The following is a 13,835-nucleotide window of genomic DNA, read 5'->3' on the forward strand; positions in this document are numbered from 1 at the left end:
CATCACTTCTTTCCTTGTAAGATTTTTTTTATGGAGTAGGTATTCAACACCTGGATAGAGTTCACACTCGCAGCTTCAGTTCATTTTTGTGCCCTCTGCAGTTGATTCCGAGTCTTCTTATTCCAGGAGAGATATGATGCGCAACACACGTTCTAAGTAAAAACATTTTTAAAAGACTCCAGCCAACCCATTCCTGAACTGGCTAAAAGCAGGAAATGCCCTTACAGCAATTTCTTATTTTAGAAAATGCTGCTTTGAAGTAAGTCGTCACATACAGTGTGTGTCCAAATGATACTTGTGGTCTCTGACCAGTAAGTGTTAGACAAATACTGATGAAACGATATCTGCTATACCTACAAATGAAACAAACAAAAAAATTAAATAAATACTGGAAGTGGAGATTTGCCAGAAATAAGTCCCCAGAATTCATATTCATATAATGCCCTCTCTCCTCCATGCCGTGACAGCAGGGGAACTGCTGGGGTAGGGGGGGTGTGGGAGATCAGCTGCAACACTTTGATTTCTTCCTTGCCTGACACTGTTGATAGTTGAGATTTATTTCTCCTCCTTCCTCTGCTTTCACATTGGAAGCTCTAGATCCTTTCTGAGCATTCTGTGTTGGTCCAATCTGGTGCTGCAAAGCAATCTAAACCTTGATATCCTCTTTCCTTTTGATCATATGTGTTAGCAATTGATAGACAATATGAAGTTATGCAGCTTTCAAAGCTCATCAACAGACTAGAGATCACAAATTCCATCACAAGACACATTTCTGAACACTCATACACAGAGCAAACGATGCTTTTACTCATACTCAGTTCTTTTCGCATTGTTGTACTCCTTCCAGCACTAAAAGCAAAGTCTGACTACAGCCTGCGAAGGTATCAAAGGGTGACAGGGCTCTTACACCTTCAGAAGTGGTATCAGAGCACCTCTACATCAGAAGACAACATCTGTGGGGGAAACAGAGCAAGTACTGGCCTTTGCTGGATTGTTCTTGTGTGGCACATTACAGAAAAGTGAATGATCCTGCTTTTGGAGAGAATGGATTTGGAAAATAACACAGCTGTTCTTCCTGACCACCTCTACAATTGACTTGCTTTAGTTATTGCTACTGCCAAATTTTTCTCTCCAAATAGTTTTTTTATAGCACAACAACATGAACAAAAGTTTCAGCAACACAGAAAAGCTATGATTGGATACGTTGTCCAAATCTTCACCAAGTGCAGGCAAACTGCTTATGACCTATTCTTATTTGCAGATGATTTACATCATCTAACACCTTTTAAAATGACTGAGAGCGCTACTGTGAAAAATACATGGAAGGGAAAGCCAATACAAGACCTACAGTGTTCATCTAACAGACAAAAATTCAAAGGACACACAACATTTACTATCTAGTAGTCCAATCCCAGCAATTTGGCTCAGCAATCTTTGCTGGGAAACAAGAACTTCACCTGTTTTACCTCCACATTCAGCAACTCAGAAGAAACTGGGTACTTAATGCTACAAAAACCCCTCAAACACCAAGACAAATCTCATACAAACAGTAAGAAGGCAGGAGCTGGGACTAGCAATAGCAGCATGTACCTCTACCCTACAAGAAGAGCCACAAGCAGGGTACACAATTCCCAAGCATAGGCAGATCCACTTTCCGTATTTGTTTGCTAAGTGGAGCCCGGGGATAACTGCACCACCCAGACGAGGACAGCAGCTGTTTTACCTACACTGAGTAGAGCGGTGGCACTAACCTAGAACCATGACTCTTGACTTTACTATCCCATTATCTCTACACGGTAAGGTACAATAGCACTTGATTTGTTATGCCTTACATAGCTTTACCTTTGCATGAGTTTTTCAATCATTCAGCTATATGGCTTGGTTGAACTAGCAAGCACTTTATTTATTTTTCCATCTGGACTCATCTAACCTTTTCTAAAACATGACAATGATTTACATTTCCTCTCTGAGGATCCCATTATATTGCTTTACCTACATGGAGAAACTTATCACAGCATGTGGCCTTTACCACTTTTAATTATTTTTTGCAGACTTACCGCAGACATTGGCGCCTATCTTAACATGAACATAGCCGTCTATTCCCCATGTAGGCCCCCAAGAGTTCTGTACAATCCAGTACGGGACACTACCTGGAAGAGACATTTTTGTAAACAAGAGACAACATGAGATGTGGGAAGCATAAAAAACGTCTAACATTCTACAGAGTTAATTACCATTTTAACATCTCAGTTTCTGGTAGTTTGACGATACTGTACAGTGAAACCTACTGCTTTTCACATACAGGACAGAGCTAGTAGCCCAGTGTTGAACAAGCTGGATATATCCTCTTCTAGCATAAAGACACATATAGCAGTGTTCATGACTTTACAAGGACACGAAGTCCCACAGAACTGAATGTGCACAGACAAGAGCAGTATTTCTCCTGTGATCAGACTGCGCTTCCAGAACTGATGGGTCACCAAACAGCTCTCAACAGAACACCCAGTTCTGGATTTTAATCACCTGCTCTGCAAGAGCCATGTTGCAGGAAAGAGAAAAAACACGAAACCGACTGGACTGAAGTTCAGTTGACAGAAACGTACCTGTTCTGTCAAAGCCAGTGATGAGAACAGCATGATTTGCTCTTCCACTGGAGCAGTGATACTGTATGATCCCACCAAGATAGTCCTGCCAGCTAACTGCATCTACTGTTACTGCCAAAGGGCCCCAGTTAACAAGCATCCTCATCATTTCTTCTTCCTGACCGCTGTGAAAGGAGTGACAATGTCAAGTGACCGACTTAAGTTAGCACACTAAAGCAATTTGAGGGGTGGTAATCTGATCTACTTGTTAAGTATGATTTAAAAATCAAATTATCCAACTGTTTTCTACGAGTTCTACATACCACAGAACATACATCAATAAATATTTCATATACTACACCACCATAACACAAATACATGGCACGCAGACTATGGAGAAAGTGCAGATCCAAAGGTATGATGCTATTAAAAAGCAGCAGGTTTCAGGGTCAAAGCAATCGACAATGGTGAGCACCATGCACCTTTTATACAACACTCTTCTCAACTGAAAACCAGCTTTGGACAAACCATTAGTCCATATTATTATTTGCCACTATTTTTTCAAACATACAGAAGTACCTCTTGTATCATACATAGTAACACACTAAAATACATATCTAAAACATATCAAAACACAGCACATTACCACTATCAGACGTTACATTAGCATCCACATAGAGCTTCACTTACGTAGTATACCAGAAAAGGAAATCTTTATCACTGCATGGTATGTGTAATAACTAAATTGGGCAAACACAGACTGGCAAAGCTATAACTGATTTTAGTTACTTGTATGTGGCAGTAATTTAATTCCTTGTCAAAATTATATTTCTTGTCTTGAAGTTCACTATGCAGCTGTATTTTGCTAATAAAAACAAGAAACAATCTTTCTTGGCACACAAACCTAAAAAGCTACCAGCTGTCTTTACAAAATTCAGTTGACAACAGTGTTTGCTAAGTCACGGACTGCAGGAAGATGCAGATGGGTATGTGGACGGATGACTACCTGAGTAACTGAATACTTCCTAAATTTTTCAACAAATTGCAATTACTATTGAAAGGATTTTCAGTGTAATGTTCACTTAGCACATATTAAAAATTTGAACACACTCAATATTTCAGTTAAAATATAGCCCATTCAAAAGACCTAATTTAAAGACACAGACTTCAGCTGTCTAATTGGAACAGGCTTAGTGATGGCAGGGTTGAGAGGATTCATTGTGGCAAGGCCTAACTCTCAAAAATGTTATGTATTAATTCTTACCCAGTACACAGCTACAGAACTGATGCAATCAACATCATAACCTTTGGCTGATCAATGTACTGTTGGCTCTAGCTTACTCCCCAGTTAGTGAACCAAGAAGGAAAAGTACAGCAAATAAAAAGAATCAATAGCAGCTACCTGAAGTCATATGCAGCAAATCCTGTTATTGAAACTCCAAAATCTGAGCGACCAAAATAATGGCACAGTCCTGTCTGAGCTTTAAAAGCGTATTCTGAATCTCTCACAAGTTTTACTTTTGTCTGCAAGAAGACAAAATGAATGAGAATTGAATGCATTTAACACTGTGCAGATGAAAACACACTGAAACTGACCACAGAACTCACTCGAAATTCAATGTATTCTTTGTGAGATTAAAAATAAGAACATCATGTTGGGAAGTCAGATTTTTACTATCCCTAGTTCCCTTATTTGTGGAGAAAGCTTCAGAAGGGATTCAGAAGTCTTTAAATAATGAACAAAATTTAAAAGATCTCTAGTTTAAACTAGCTTCATGAGCAGTCTCATCAATTTCAAGACACAGTGATGATGCATTCATTTAATGAATGATTTAATGAATGACTCTTCATTCTCTTCAGATGACATCCACATGCAAAAGTATCCTCTCCTTGGGACAGTACATAAAATACTGAAATCAAGTCCAATTCTACTATCGGCATCAAATCCTCATGCTAGTATACAATGTATCATAATGGCTGCCATCCCAGCTACAAAGGTATTGCACCAACCTTTTACACTTTTCCTGCCTTCTGTAGTACAGTATGCTTATGACAGTGTCTTCTCCAGTCTAATTCATTGCTAGTCCCTCTGTTGCCAAGCAAGAGGGAATTTTGATTCAGAAGAATCCAGATAAATACCCTCTTTCTTTAAATGCAAACTTTAACATGTTACCTAGACTGTTATTAGCCAGGGTTATATGAATCTTTAGAGGTAGAATTACAGACTTTCTTAAAAAGGACAATCATCAGCTTTGTTTAAAAACTTAAAAAACCCAAGGAATTCTTTTTATATTTTTATAATTCAAACTGTCATCCTAGAGAGTGCTTTTTATTTCAAAGATACTAAAAAGTTTCTGCTTACATATATAGTTAAAACACATTTTGCATTTTTCATGAAAGAAATGTGTAAGCTACAACTGAAGCAGAAACTATGTCTGCATTTTCATTGTTTTGGGTTGCAAGTGAAACAAAGGTAGACACAGTCAATTTTGTTCTGAGTTTCTCCACACTCCTCCATGATTTTACAGTGCTTGCAACAGAAACCACAGCAATCTGAAAGCAGAAAATCTCAACATCTTTCCTTTTCCCCAGATGCTTGTGCCTCAACTGGATGCTCAAATACACAAAATGACAGGTGGATAAATGACTCCTACACTGGTATCGTATGTTTGCAGTTTCAACTGAATTCAGTGGAAGTACTGTAGCTTTCAAGGAACATCATTTTCAACCCTTGCAGGTTGATTTATTACATTCACAAAAACATATAGACTAAAATTCCAACCAAGTTTCAATTCTGCTTGAACAAACTCTCTCTTTATTCCAGACTAAATAAATACGCAAACATATATACACAAACATATGTATATGCATATATACATACACATACATATACACATTAAAAAAAAAAAAATCAGATAAGCTCTACACTCCACCTTCCCCATCACTTTCTCCCAGTAAAAAAGCATGTTAATCTGAAAACTAAGGAGGAGTTCAAGAGTTAGGAAAAGTTTCAAACCTGGTTCAGCCAGCTTAATGCACTAACAGTGGATCCCCCGCTGCAGCCATAATTATTGTATGAACAGTCAATAACCTGCTGTACGCTGAGTTCTTCCAGGTTATTTCCTTTAATTGCATAGGCAGATTCTATACCACCCACAACGCTGAAAGCCCAGCAGCCTCCACACTGGTACAAAGAGAAGTGAAACAGGGGAGAAGAAAAAAAGTGAGGTTTTTTTTGAAGCCTGATATGGAAAGAAAAAGTCGAAAGGGTCTTTTGATGCTCTTCAATTACTACATCATCCTTGAACTTCATTTTTAATGCTATAATAAAGACATTTAATCAGCCATTTAAAATATTGAACTGGGTTTTTTCCCCTCGTACTGCTCTAGAAAAGCTAGAAATGCATTGTGGGTATCTTATTTTAAGGATTCCTGCATTGTGGTTACCTTATTTTGAGGATTCCTTCATGATTAATTTTTGAACTTTAAGATAGGTCTGAGGATGCTTTTTACTGTGAGATACCTGTTTTCCTAAAGAAAAATTTGGGCTCAGGATGAAATTATTTTTTAACCACATTATTTAGTAAGTTTTTGCAAAGGATGCACTGAAGGAAACAGACTATAACTTTCTGCAGTCCGAAGAATTTTATAGAAATATAACAGATTACAGTTTAGAAAACAGTAAACTGAAGTTAAATATAATAGAAACACTCTTAGACAGTAACAGAATCTATAGTGCAGTTCTAGGCTCTTTAAACTGTGGCATTTAAAACAGAAAGGAGAATTTATTCCTAGGCAAGGTCCACGTTACATTATGGGAAGCACAGAAAGGAAAGACATTGGGGATTTAACAACTGATTCATTTCTTACCAGTGACCATAACCACTTTGGGATAAACTGTAATCACATGGGGTCTGGTTATCTTCCTATCACGAATGCATCCCCTGAGGTGTTTTGTGGTAAAGATATGGGTGTTGACCACCCAAGGGCATTCCATCATGAGAGAAAACCACAGCAAAGGATCTATACCAATCCAGGTGAAACAGGAGGATGGGGTCAAGTCCTGAACTCACCTCAGTCTCTTCAGAGAAATACAAAACACACACGATGGCAAAGTATTTGCAGATTTAGTTTACTAGATCAAACAGTATATTACACACAGTTTATAACTGCACAATTTCTAAGTGCACAACTTTTACAGCTCACGCTTTAACGTCTAATCCCACTTCGCATAAAATGCTACGTGACTTTATATACGCTCGAGCGGCCATACTTGTGCCCGTGCTCCAAGGAGTCTTGAGGCAGTGCTGGTCCCTTCCAAAACCTTCAGCGCTCTACGACGTACCTGCTGGAGCTGTCTCTGGAGCAGTGCTCGAGAACCAGGAAAGCAAAACACCAGGACTTACTGTTTGCTGATTTCTCACTTCTGCAATGACTTTCTTGTCCCTCCAGTCAAACTTCTTTGGCAAAGGTTTTTCCTTTCCCTTTGGCACTTTTATGTATCTGGGAAGTTTGTGAGGTATGCTTCTTAAGTAAATAGCTAAACACAGAATACAAACATCTATAAATCTACTAACTAAAAAAACCCCGAACCACAAACAACTGTTTTACTAGAAGGCATAGAGGTAACTTTGATCTGTAGTTCCAATCCTGAGATCACGTCTCATTCTCAAATGCATAGAAAATTCATGTATTTTAAAATAATCATTAAACTCCATAATGAATGTAAATATTCCTACTATTCTAGAAAGAACAGAAATATTCCATGTAGGGAATGTAGATACACAGCGTGAAGATTAAGTAAAGCTGATCAATAACGATTCCATAAAGCAAGTTTTGTTTGAAAATTTTCACAACATTTTACTTATTGGAAAAAATATTACTTTATTTAAGTCAAGTAAAAGGGAAAAAATTACAGGAGAATAATTCACAGATTCCGAATTACACTCAAAGTGCTAGTTTTTCACTAAAAAAAAATGCTTAATTATTAAAACTAAAAAAGATGTGAAATCTCCTGATGAACAGAACATATAACAGCAGACTTGAATGGCAAGAAGGGAAGTTTAGGTTAGGTACCAGACAAATTTTCTTAGTAAAGAAAATTAAGTGTGTCGTATTGCTACTGAAAGTCATAGCTATCGTTGTACAGCCATTGTTTGGATCGCAGTCAATTTTGTTTTGGGATAGGGAATAGGAATTTAAGCACACTCAAGAAACGTGTATTTTCAATTTTATAACTGTTGCAACTGAAGAAGGCTTTAAGGCCCAGTGAGAAGGAAGGAGGGAAGGAAGAAGAGTCTGTATGCTAACTCAAATTCAGGCTCTGGGCAACTCAACCTTGCAAGACTAGATAAACATGAAAAGGATTGCTGTATCCTTCAGAAGTACTTACAGTTTGGTACCAGACATTGTAAACTATCTGACTATCAGCACTGGAATAATCTGTAAATGCGAAAGATACAAGGTTCTGGGAAAGAATAAGAAAAGTAACGGAAAAGGCATTAGCAGCAGCCAGAAAATGTACCTTTGAACTCTTCGGGAAACAGGTGGGAAAACTGATTTATTCCATAGAGAGCAGTTGTATTATCTTTTGATGACGAATTCAGTAATCTAATTCTTTTAGCGCTTTCCTGAAGGGAAAAAAAAAAAAATATATATATATATATAGCGGACCTTATTAAGTTAGCAGTAGTGACAAAGCCATAAAAGCAGAAAAAGAAAAGATTAGCAACAGTAAACATGAATTTAGATAACAAGACAGCTGTTAGCCTCAGATTCACCTCCCATCTGTCATGGATTCCTATCAAACCAACATGAAAGCCATTAGACTAACTTCATCTCCCAGAAGGATACCCAAAAAAGCAGTTGTTAAGCACATGCAGGATAAAAAACGGAACCGAGACAGACCAGACAGGCAAGCTGAGAACAAACTGTGCCCAACTCATCCGACGCCCTTCTCTGACTGCACAGCAAACCCTGCAGTTCAGAGATACGTAAAAATGTCTTCAGACAAGAGTTAACCCTGTATGGCTTTACCTCCTTATAAAGCAAACGAACAGTATAATGGCCTAAAGCCATTAAAACCCCTAAACTGTGACTTACCTGGAATCCTAGATCTCTGAAAGCCATGTTTTTGACCTACGAAAGCAAGACAATCTGACACGCACACACCCCCAACTTCTTCTGCTGTCGAAGTTCAGCACGAAACCGCTCAGTTCGCCGGCCGGCCCGACGTCTCGGCCCTGACCCGCCAGCCTGCGCGCCCGGAGCCGTGAGGCCGGGCTCGGCTGAAACCCGCTGCGCGCCGCAGCCGGGGGACGCGGCCGCCGCCTCGGCCGACACCCGGCGCCAGAGCCGGGCAGGCGGAGGGCAGCCGCGGCGCCCCGACCGCTGCAGTTCGAGGGGAAGCCGGGCAGGCAGGGCCTCGGAAAACGGAGCGGCGAAGGGCGCCGGAGCGGGTTTCGGCACGCCGGGCCGAAAAGCTCTGCCCTATCACCCTCACCCTCCGGTCACCCGGCTGGCAGCGGCAGCGGGCCCGCCGCGTAGCGCGGATCGCGGCCTGGGACACCCACCCGGAGGGCCGCCGCCACTGCCGCTTCCTTCTCCCGGCCGCCTCTGTCCCACGGACCGCCGCCGCCGCCGCCCTGCTCCCCGCGCCGGTCGCCTGCAGGCGCCGGGAGGACGGCGCTGCCCGCCTGCAGCAGGCAGCAGAGCAGCGCCAGCGCCAGCGCCAGCACCCCCATCGGCCGCCCGGGACGAGCGACGGGACGCGCCATGCTGCGACGGGCAGCGGCACCCACACCCTGCCGGGTCCCCGGCCGCCGTCCCTCCCCTGACCGCCATGTCACGGCGGGGTGGGGCCTGGGGGGCGCGCCCCCACCCGCGGAGCTTCGGGCCGGGCTACGTTCGTCCCGGGAAGGGGGCTGAGCCCTCCTTTACTGTCCAGCCTCTGCCCGAAGGCAGCCCCCCCCCCCCCCCGTGCCGCTTCCTCCTGCGGGGGGCCGGCACCCCGTCGGGCCGGGCGGGGCGGGGAGGGGCGTGAAGTGGTGGCCTCCCGCCCGCCCTGCGCCGCGCCTCAGGGGCCGGGCGTGGTTCCCTCGGCGGCGAGAGTACCTGTGCCCCTTCTCCGGCCCCTTCCCCTGTCCCGTGTGTCCTGCCCCAGCTTCTGCCGAGTTTTAAGGAAAAACTCCGTGTTTCGGGCGGTGTTTTTCCGCCTGGGAGCTGCGCCGCGGAGCTCGGAGGGCTGCGAGCTGGGGGGGGGGGGGGGGGGGGGGGGGTGGTAAGATGAGGCGCTGAGCTGTTCGGTCAGTGCCAGGCCTTCGCTGAGGGGAGAGGTCGTTGGTGCCCGCAGACCGGGCTGCCGGCAGGAGAGAAAAGGTGTGGTTGCTGCTTTGGGGCAGCAGAAACACGGTTTCCAGGCTTTAGCAAGGGAAGGCGTTGGGGGGGAGAGAAGAGCTGCCCTGTGCTGTGCAGCCGGCGTCCGCAGCCTGCGGTGTCCAGTGCGGTTAGGTCAGAAGAGAAGAAAGTACTTGAGAGAAACAGAGAAACCTGCTCGTGCTTATGGTGGCTTCTTGTTCACCTTGGAGACTGGTCATGTGTTGGTACTCAAGCAGCAGGTTAGCGTTTGGCCTTTAAAACTTCATTAGGCCTGTATAAGTTAACACATTCTATTTTGTTAATTTCCATCCCTGTGTATTTTTACACAGTGCTAGTGAGTAGAATCTATGTTTAAACCTCCTCTTGTTTCAGCTGTCTCTGTTGCTTTTCCCCCCACCAGCCGGTTACCACGACGTGAAGGCACAGGCACCCCGTCCCGTGGCAGTCGCCTTGCAGCGCTGCACCTGGGAGACACCAAGCCTTCCTCACGCTGGAATTTTAAATTACGCTGTGTGAAGTATTCCTGCCATCACTATGTTGTGCAAGAGCAAACTTGTGTCAGCGTGTGTGCTTTGTACAGGGGGAGGTGCAGAACTGTGCCAGTGCATGGGGCATTTTTGTGGCGTGCAGCATTTTATCCAATAATACAAGTTTGAAAGAGAAATTATACTGTATGAACTGCAACACACTCATGTTTGTTTTTAATTTCTAGAGGAGTGGGTATGTGCAGGCTTGGCAAGTAGAAGATGAAGGATTAAATTAATGGCTGAGGTGGGTGGAGGGTCACCCAGGCTGGGTGAGCTGCGCTGGGCTCTGCTCTGCCACCCAGCACCGAGCACCTGGACTTGCTGACTGCTGGCTTTTTTGTAGCGTTCCTCTCTGGAATGGTAATTCCTCTTGGTGTTGAGGAGGAGGGGGGGGCAGGTAGCTTCAGCACTTTGAGGAGGATTTAAATAACTTTAATCAGCAGCACTACGGAGTCTTCCGAATTACATACGCATTTAGCCCCCTCTCCCCTTCACATAAAATAGCCTTTTGCTATTTTCTGTGACTAGAATGGTAAAAGTGTTTTGATGCTGGCAGTCCTTATGCTGCATTTGCTAATTTTTTTTAAATAAGTGACTAAATAGCAATGGCAAAAAGCTTTTCTAGAATGAGACTACAATACCAGAGTTGTTGTCTGTTGGGGGAAGAGGGAACAAACGCCAGTACTTTATTCATGAGATGACAGCAGTTTCTTCCTGTCCACCCCACTGATAAAGGAGCACTTGTGTGTGTTTGCAGAAGATTTATCATGCAGGTAGCTTTTCTTAGTGATGGAAAGAAAAATTCATTATTCTGCTTTATAGCCTGGAGTTCTACGTATTTCTGTAGTGAAGAGAGAAGTTAATGTACTGTCATTACTGAGAAGTTGAGGCAGTTTAAAGGTGTTTATACGTTGGCAGTTTTAATGATAAAACCATCAGGAACAGCCTGGAAGTATAAACAAAAGTTTATGATCTGGTCCCACCAAATAGCTCATGTCCAGGGCTGAACATACATGAGGGTCATGATCCAGCTCTGCCTTTGCCTTCCCCCTCTTGTGGAATGGCTGTTGGGAGATCAGCTGAACTGTTGCCTGTTTTGGTACAGGAGAGCTATTTATGGCTTACAGCGACGATATGAAAGAGCTTGTTAACAGGGCAGATTTTATGTGTTATTCTGATTATGTTTTATCATTGTGTACCCAGGATTGGCGTAAGAGATGTTGTTAGCACTTACTACAAACTTGTATTGACATAATGAGGTCTGGGATCAGCATAGGGGCTGGAAAGGATGAAGACAATAACACGAGAAGTGAACAGTGAAACCTTTTTAAGGACAGTCTGAACCTCAGCAGCCAAATTCTGAGTGCAAAATCCATCAAACTGTGACTCCTGGTATCTGCTGGCAGTGTGTGTCAGGGCAAGACCCTCGGGAGGAGCGCAGGGCAGTGGCTGGTGGGAGCGTCAAAGGGAAGCTTGATGTGGCGAGCGTAGCTTTGGATGTACGGATCGCGAGAGTAAGGGAAGCCTTAATGCAACAGTTGAATGATTTTATTCTGCACAGTATAATATACTAGAACAGGAAAGAAGTTACTTTGCTAGTCAGTGTAAGCAGCAGAAAGATGCTGAAACTGGCTTTAATGAAAAGTGGGTTTTGAAATGAAAAGTTTCGTATTTTTCACCAGGCTAATGTCATCAGCTTTCAATAGATTGACCTGCTAGCTTTGAAATCTATTGATTGGAAATTATGAGTATCTCAAACTGAATAAATTTTCTTGTTTTTAATATATAATCATTAAACTCTAAACCAGTCTACTTAGCTTTACTAGAAGAAAGTGGTAAAGTTTCAATTATTTTTTTAGTTATTTTTTCCATGGACTATGTTTTGTTCATAGCAGGAAAAGCTCTTGTCTTGCTTGGAGAAGTTACTTTATTTTGTATGTAGGCTTCAGGAATTACTTTTCCTGTGAAACACATGAGGGCAGCAAAGGACTTTTGGAAAGGTGGTTGCAAACCCTGCAGTTTTATATTTTATTTGAAGTAAAATAAATAAACCCACCAATAAACAAACAAACAAACCTCCCTTCTATTTTGCAAATACAGATATATCCCAGATTGATTTGCATTAAAAATTCTGTACAGCACATCAAGAGGAAAAAGCGTGTTTCTCCTGGATATGCCCTTGTGTGCTAAGTAGATGTGTCAATTTATCTTGTTCAAGAGGAGAGAGTGTTAGAAAAGTCAGTGTCTCCTCTGATGACTGCTCAGGGAGAATAGGAGTGTAACAAACAGCAAAAGGTATGCAACTGACAGCCAAAGCTTTCCAGAATGCTTTATTTTTCTACTAAACTGCCATGCTATTAAAGCATCTTGTACTTGTGCTTAGATGAACAAAACCCCACCAAAGTACATAGAGAGCTTTTTCTATAGGCAGGCAGTCCCTGCTCTGTTTTGAATTAACCCAGTGTAAATCTAGCTTTTCTTCATTAAGGTAAAAGAAAATACATTTGTAAAAATAATATCAAAATCAGGCCTATAAAAAGGAAAAGGATATAAAGTTTGTGGTGTGTTTTTTTTTTTTTTCTTTTTTTTTGGGGGGTGGTGGTGTTAAAGGTTTTATTGATACCAATTCTTATTGCTTCGTTGACACAGGTAAGCCATATAGTAGTTACACAGGTCACCCAGACAGGTGATTAAAGTCCTTTTATGTACGTGTATGCTTTGTTTATGTTGCAAGATTTTTTTCAGAAAGTCTGATTTAGAATTTTATGATTATAAATGCTTATTTTTAGATATATTTTAATGGCATTTTACATAGCTCTTTCATGTTATGGCTATTCATTAGAAGTATTTCATGAGCCCAAACAATGAGTACTAAATAAAGAAGCAATAATGCATATGTATTTAAGAACCACTAAACTCATTGTAAGATGTTTCCTTTAAATGAAGATATTCCTGTATTCCTTTATTAAGAGAACTTGTTTCACATCAGGTGCAAAAAAACCCATTTCTAAAATTGCTTGTAACTTGTAACAGTGTAATTATTGGGTGGATGTTCATAGTATTACAGGGTCAGAGTGAGAGAGCAAGTTAATATTCAATAGACTGGCTCCCCCGTCCCCCGTGATTTTTGCATAGCTGTTTGAAATAGTTAATTGAGTCTTGTTAGACAGCCTAGCTTCAGTGCCCTTTGGCCTCTGTGTTTATAATTATCATGGCAAACAAGGGCAAAATACAATAAACTACTGAGTTGAAGGCAGGTCTTCTAAGGATGGATACTGCTGTTGCTGAGAGCAGTAACGATCTGTGGGGAGGAGGGATGCCTTTTACTTTGGTAGGTATTTACACAGCA

The 13,835-nt window shown here is 42.1% G+C and overlaps 1 protein-coding gene across 2 annotated transcripts; it reads right to left on the reverse strand.

Annotated features, from left to right (window-relative positions):
• Positions 1–22: 22 nt before the first annotated feature.
• CTSO (cathepsin O) lies at positions 23–9,486 on the reverse strand. 2 transcript variants are annotated; one of them, XM_075421615.1, is made up of 8 exons: positions 9,155–9,486; positions 8,107–8,212; positions 6,989–7,122; positions 5,599–5,766; positions 3,985–4,106; positions 2,604–2,767; positions 2,058–2,150; positions 23–353 (listed from the first exon to the last, which is right to left on the reverse strand). In XM_075421615.1, exons 1-8 carry the CDS (start codon positions 9,356–9,358, stop codon positions 319–321), a joined length of 1,026 nt encoding a protein of 341 aa, XP_075277730.1. In that variant the 5' UTR covers positions 9,359–9,486; the 3' UTR covers positions 23–318. The 2 variants fall into 2 exon arrangements, with proteins under 2 accessions (XP_075277730.1, XP_009935307.2); XM_009937005.2 differs by lacking the exon at positions 9,155–9,486 and adding an exon at positions 8,685–8,876.
• Positions 9,487–13,835: the final 4,349 nt, after the last annotated feature.

The sequence above is a fragment of the Opisthocomus hoazin genome, chromosome 5, assembly GCF_030867145.1.
Source record: "Opisthocomus hoazin isolate bOpiHoa1 chromosome 5, bOpiHoa1.hap1, whole genome shotgun sequence".
NCBI classification, from domain to species: domain Eukaryota; kingdom Metazoa; phylum Chordata; class Aves; order Opisthocomiformes; family Opisthocomidae; genus Opisthocomus; species Opisthocomus hoazin.

Excerpts from the sequence above, each read along its gene's own strand:
- CTSO (XM_075421615.1), bottom strand. The coding sequence starts at position 9,358 with ATGGCGCGTCCCGTCGCTCGTCCCGGGCGGCCGATGGGGGTGCTGGCG. Across the intron at positions 2,151-2,603 it reads CACTGGCTTTGACAGAACAG|GTAGTGTCCCGTACTGGATT; the intron begins GTACGTTTCTGT and ends TGTCTCTTCCAG. Across the intron at positions 354-2,057 it reads GATAGGCGCCAATGTCTGCG|GTATAGCAGATATCGTTTCA; the intron begins GTAAGTCTGCAA and ends TTTCATTTGTAG.